Genomic DNA, 6,099 nt, shown 5'->3' with positions numbered 1-6,099 from the left:
AATTAATAAATACAGTGTGAATAAAGATTACATAACATAAAAATAACTGCAGTCTTTGTTATTTGATAGCCGCTTAAATTAAACAATTTTTATAGGGCAAGTAAAAACTGACTTCGGGCAAGTAGATCTCTGACCAACTTGCCCGACCGGGCAAGTGAAAAAAAACCCTTAGCGTTGAACCCTGCTTCACATTCAAATTTTAGACTATTTGATGACGTTTAAGGCCTAAAATTTATAAATTTGAACTCAAAGGTCCAGTGTGTAGGATTTCGAGAGATATATTGGCAGAAATGGAATATAATATAACAAGTATGTTTTCTTTAGTGCACAGGATGCGTCTCTTCATACTTGCGGGCCACGTAGCCTCGGCACCAGGCCTGGAAACTGATGATGATGTCGGTGATCTTCATGTCCCTCTCCTCCTCAAGGTGAGCCAGGACTCCTGCTCTGAAGAAAACTTTACTCTGGCCGATCCGGTACAGGTTGGGATCCAGCTCCAGGCTTTGGATCTGACATGAGAGGAGACGCGGTGATCAGTCACCCTGCAGACGGACATGTTCACGTGGAGCTTGCATAGAATATTGTAGAGCGCTTACCATGCGCACGCAGGCCTGCTTTCCATCCATGAAGCCCTTGGGGATGGCGTTGGGAGTGAGGATCTCGTACCTTAAAGAGAGGAGCAGATGGCAGGATTTTAATTTCTCTTACACACACCTGCTAGAGAACCAGACAAACTGTCATCGTGTTTTAACTCTGTTACCTCTGTCTGAACTCCTGGAAAACGATGCGGTTAGGGAAGCCCTGTCTGCAGATACGGATCCCCTCCAGCACACCATTACACCTCAGCTGGTCCAGAACCAGGTGGGGGTCCAGTTTACCAGCCTGGGGAAGGGGAACATTTGCTGATGAGTAGTGTGGCAAAGCAGAGACAGCACTTTACGCACTTTTTGACCAAAAGGTTCCAGGAGGAGCTGAACTCAGGAACTAAACCAGGATCTTCTTTGTCCTTTTAGCACCTTCCTGTTTGCACTACATCTTAAAAACTCTTATAGATATAGCTGCATTTGAAACGCAATTTTAGCACAAGAGGAAACACAGAATGACTCTGTTCTGTTTTTACCATTGTGTGAATAAGTAATGAAAAATAGAAATGCACAGGTGGAAACAGAGACTCGGAAATGCCTCTCTAAGAAGTAGACGATCTGCCGAGTGTTTGATAAGCCACATTCGACCCAAAGTACCCAGGACTTTTAGTCCCAGGGACAACTTTTCAAGGATCTAAAAGGTTCCTTTGGCCCATTATTAGTTGTGTTTCCACCACAGTCTAAAGACCCGTGAAGATTAGGGCAAATTACTCTGGTGACGGGATGAAGGCTGAGGGTGGTCACAGGAATGAACACCTTGTGTCGCACTGGGATGTGATTTAACACTGCAAGTTGGATTAATGAATGAAACGCAGAGGAAGAAAATGAAACTAAGAACATCTGTCTCCACAGTAAAGCACAGACTATCAGAAAATACGTTTTTATTTCTCTCATTCTCGGCTCTTAAAAAGTAAAAACAAACATTTTTAAAAAAATTTGTGATACAATAATTCATGCATGACAGAGCAAGAGTTCTTTCTTGTTTTATGAATGAAGCAGTGCACAACTTAAAGCAGCAGCACTGTGTGTTTTTGACCAGTCATCTCTGCAAACACCACCCCCAAAATTCCTGTACTTTCAGAAGGTACTATCCCCTGATTCAGAGACTTAGTAAAAAAAAACTCCCTGAAATTTAATTTAGACCCTGCTCTCTGCGGTTGCAACACAATGAGTCCCTCAAAAGGTTCTTAGTTCCTGGGGAAAGTTCCTGCAGTCATAAACGGACTGTGGTTATTTATTTATTTATTTTAGAACATAACCGCCACCAAACTCTCAGCAGGTGAGAACTGGCTCCAAACTGTCCGATCCATGAGAACATCTATGGCTGTACAGAAGTTGTAGCGGTCTTGGAGTCTGTGTTTCACCCATCTGCGCATAGGATCAACAACAGGCAGCTGTTTTTGTTTGTTTGTTTTTAAAAACACCTGGAACTATTGTGCAAGAACTAAAGTTAGTCCCTGTTCCTTCGGCTGAAATTTAGGTCTTGTTCCTGAGTTCTTTAAAAGGTTTTTGGTCCTCTGTTTTTTATTCACGTGATTGCTTGGTTTTATCTCACAGTAGCTGCATTTGCTTTAATTTGCCGGTTTGTATTTATTCGCTCATTTAATTTTATTGTACAGCACTTTGAGAAACACCCACTGTATGAAAAGTGCTATATAAATAAAGATTTTAATGATAGCATTATTATAAAAACTGATGCCAGTTTTTCTCTGGTACCTTCTTCTCGTGGTTGGGGATGATGCAGCGAACAAAGTTGGGGTTTGTGTTCCTCAGAGTGGCCATGAGCTTGGACAGCTGCTCTTTGTACAGCTGGCCCACTGTGCGGAACATGCCCTTGCGGGTCTTAAAGGCACCGGGCATTTCGGACATACCAGACACCTTATCAAGGCCCACGATGCGGTCCACTGAGAGAAGAAACAGAGGAGAGACAAAGAGAGATAATATGTGAGAAGCCAGCAGATTTTAGTTTAATAAATTTAAATACTTAACCAGGCAAACTCAAACAAAATGCATGTCAGGAAGAATGAACATGACCATCGTCTCTCCACTTCCTCTTGGTAATCAAACACCAGGAGAGAGAAGAGGCGGTTCAAAATACCAGGACCAGTGAAAACACCACACAAACACTGAGTGAATGCTGAGGGAAACAGGAATCAGGAGGAGGATGACAGAGGAGTCACAGAAAGCCGGTGAAGCGTGGAGAGATTACACACCATCACGAACATCAGTGCAGTGAGTGGGAGGAGCTGGTCAGCTGTTAACGCTGCCAGTTCAGTCCTCAGAGTGGAAACTACGTGTGATGGTCCAGTTGAATGTGTGTGTGTGGGTGTGTGTGTGAGGAAGGTGACAAACGTTGGTGGTTGCAGTGTATTCTTGTGGCGATAAAACAAAACAACCAAACCAAACCCATGCAGTATACCCATTGCTGCAGTACCCATGATCAACACCAGGAGTCCCCAAACAACACTATTACACAGAGGGAGAGAAGGAGAGTTCAATGACAGAGCAACAAGTGGTGAGATGACCAGCTCACACGGCTGGTTCAAGACAGAGAAACAACTCACAACATCTTTTTGAAGGTTTAAACCCAAAACACAAACAACAAGTTTGAACAGTTAGGAGAGATGGACGGATGGCAGAGAGGATTCATGGTGGAAATAAGTATATTTAACCCATTTGTGCCTTGGGTGGGAGTGTTCTTTGTGCCTGCCTGAGCACAAATCTGGCGAAAATTTCAAAATCGGTGGAACCGTTAAGCTGAAAAGTTTAAGAAGTGAGAATGGCTCCTCTAGTGAGTGTTTTCACCTGCTGTATGACTAATAATAGTTCTTTTACCAACTCTTATTTATATGGAATATATAAGTAGGCTCCCCTCGCATGCGTGCACTTTACATAATAAAAATTCCTACCTTTTATTTGCTTATTTTAGGGCATTTTCTACAGTTTTACGAAGAAAAACGTCATGCCATGTGCCCAAATACTAAACATAGTGTGATTATGAAAATGGCTGCACCTCAGAAACTATAAAGAGGCACAATCAAGTGTTTGGTATCTACAAGGGCTGCCACCTGAAAGTCATAGATTGGAATAATCACTCGGAGACCCCTCAGTCGTCAGAGATTCTTCATGTCAAGCACTCGTTTGTTTTTTGTTGTTTTTTTATGTGAGTCGATATGCAGTGTACTTCTGGGGATGTTTCAGTCCCCAGACGTAGCTGCAGAATCAGCGCTCCTCACTCCCACGCTGCTCTCTGCTACAGGCAGCTGCAGACTCAGACCCAGGGTGAGTCTGATGCTGTGTTCACAGAAACAGGCTACATGGCGATTTCAATGGAGGGTGGTAACATAAAGCTATGCCTGACACTTTTCCCTGCGGACTGCCATGACGCTCTACAATGACGCTCCAATGCTCCAATGACGCAGTGAAGCTTCAACCAATTGTCTGTTTTTGTTTCAAGCTGTGGTGCTGTGTTGTTAAGCTTAGTTAGCTGATACTATGCTAGCTTTATGTGCTTTGCTGCGAACACTGGGATGCATTAGAGTGCTGCAGGGGAGCTGTTTTTTATGCAGACTGAAGCGGAAGTTAGCGCTGCCCTGGTGCGCTCGTCTAAAAGCCTAGAGGATTTTTCCATTTGATTTCAGATTGTTAAATTTAATAAGCTCTGTGGCAAACAAATGTTCATGATACTTAGCTTTTGTTCACAAATAAACAATTTTTATGATTTTTGAAGCATAAATGCAATCACCAGAAGTAAAGAGCTAACGTTTGGCTATAAAAGAGCTACACTACGGTCACATGACTTCAACGCTGCCTCCACAACGTGGCTGTGAAGCCATGGTTGGTGTGATGACGCTCTGCAGATCATTTAGCCATTTGGCAACTTGTTAGCAACTGCCTTTTTTAAAGACACATAAAAGCTTCTAGAGTGGGGGATTTAGTGATGTATCTTATGTCGTAGAACAAAACGTGAAAGTCTCTTAAGCTTGTGTTAACCACAGACCGTATTTCAGGCATCTAACCAAAAACCCATTCAAGACTTGAAGAAAAGGGAACCAGAAGTGCAACATGCTAACTCATTTCCTGATTTTAGGACTCATTCCTGCCACAATCTGTGAGGTAATGTGATGAAAGATGATGTTGAAATTAGTGTCGGACACTGACAGTGATTTTTTTTACCAAATACAAACTTCAGATAACGCTCACTCGACACACACAAGCCTGTGACAACGTAACTACGTTAACAAGCACTTGAGCAACACTTTAACTGCGTCTTGACGATAATGCGGCAGGTCACACTGTTGCTCGTAGTGTGAACACAACGTTTGAGACGGAGGCAGCTGCTCGGAAGAAGAGAGGCTTTGCCTGGTCAGACTCACAGATTACATTATCGTCTGCCTTCTGCTTAGAGGTGGTGAATTTACAGCTCACAGCAACTTAATACGATACAGAGTCCGGCTGCGTCGACACAAAATGTTGCACATTTCTGATCTGTCGTTTGCATAGTTTGAATGCATTGGCTCGGAGGACTAACTCTGAACGTCGCTGTCACCCTGAATGTCCCGTTTGTCCTCATTTTTTAAAGCAAATGTTGTGGCATTTTCTCTCATCAGAGTGAATTAAGTTTTTGGGCACACATGGGTTAAACAGACAGCAGGAGTGAGAGGGAAAGACTGCATAAATGAAAAAGAAACCTCGTCACCTGAGTCTGAGTGTAGAATAGGAAAACGCTGATAAAAATAGGCTCTCTGACAATTCTGTACCTCTGAGACCCAGTGAAAGAAAAAAATGACAGACGAAATGGGGCCGTACAGAGGAAGAAATGGATGGAAACAACACGTGGGATTTGAGAAGGTAAAAACAAAGGTCCACACACCAGACAGTAAAAGAGAAAGAAACACTATGAAATGCAAAACAAGAACATCAAATATATTCCCAACATCAAGCACCGCTCCCACAGAGGCAGTGATTCCTGGGTTACAGCAACAAGTCAACATCTGCCTTGACTCACCGTCTTTCCACAGCTCAGAGACAAACTTGTCAGTGGACTGGTTGAGCAGTGACGCCACGTTGTCATTCAGGGGGTCCATGTTCTTCATCAGCCACTCGTCGGCCTTGTAGTCCACCTGAGGAGACACATCAGGCATTATGACTCAGTTTCTAAATAACATATATAACAACCATATTTGCTGAAACTGTCACTCTAACCACACAGTATTACATGAGACAGATAATCTGTGAAAATATCCTGTTCCTCTGACCTTGCCAGCATAATGGATGATACAGAAGTCGGCTTCATCCTTCAGTTTCTTGGGCTTAAAGAACTTGGGGTGTGTACCCTGCTCCTGGAGCACCTTCTCCACAAAGCTCTTGTCTGTGGCTTTAGGGAACCAACACTCCTCATCCAGCAGAGCGAGGATACCAGGGGGGCTGGCCTGCACACGCAAGGGAGAGAGCA

The 6,099-nt window shown here is 43.4% G+C and overlaps 1 protein-coding gene across 2 annotated transcripts in view; it reads right to left on the bottom strand.

The window, feature by feature from the left end:
• The window catches only part of LOC126405456 (myosin-9-like), a 52,712-nt gene that overhangs the window by 11,684 nt on the left and 34,929 nt on the right, over positions 1-6,099 (bottom strand). For both annotated transcript variants that reach the window (XM_050069195.1, XM_050069198.1), the window contains 6 exons: positions 5,903-6,076; positions 5,653-5,767; positions 2,361-2,548; positions 761-882; positions 597-666; positions 349-509 (listed from right to left, as the gene is read on the bottom strand). In XM_050069195.1, the coding sequence (XP_049925152.1) occupies positions 349-509; positions 597-666; positions 761-882; positions 2,361-2,548; positions 5,653-5,767; positions 5,903-6,076 (830 nt within the window). The remainder of the gene's footprint in view (positions 1-348; positions 510-596; positions 667-760; positions 883-2,360; positions 2,549-5,652; positions 5,768-5,902; positions 6,077-6,099) is intronic.

Source organism: Epinephelus moara, chromosome 18 (genome assembly GCF_006386435.1).
Source record: "Epinephelus moara isolate mb chromosome 18, YSFRI_EMoa_1.0, whole genome shotgun sequence".
NCBI lineage: Eukaryota > Metazoa > Chordata > Actinopteri > Perciformes > Serranidae > Epinephelus > Epinephelus moara.
Note: the sequence above shows the minus strand (reverse complement) of the source record. Positions and strands in the feature narration are given on the sequence as shown.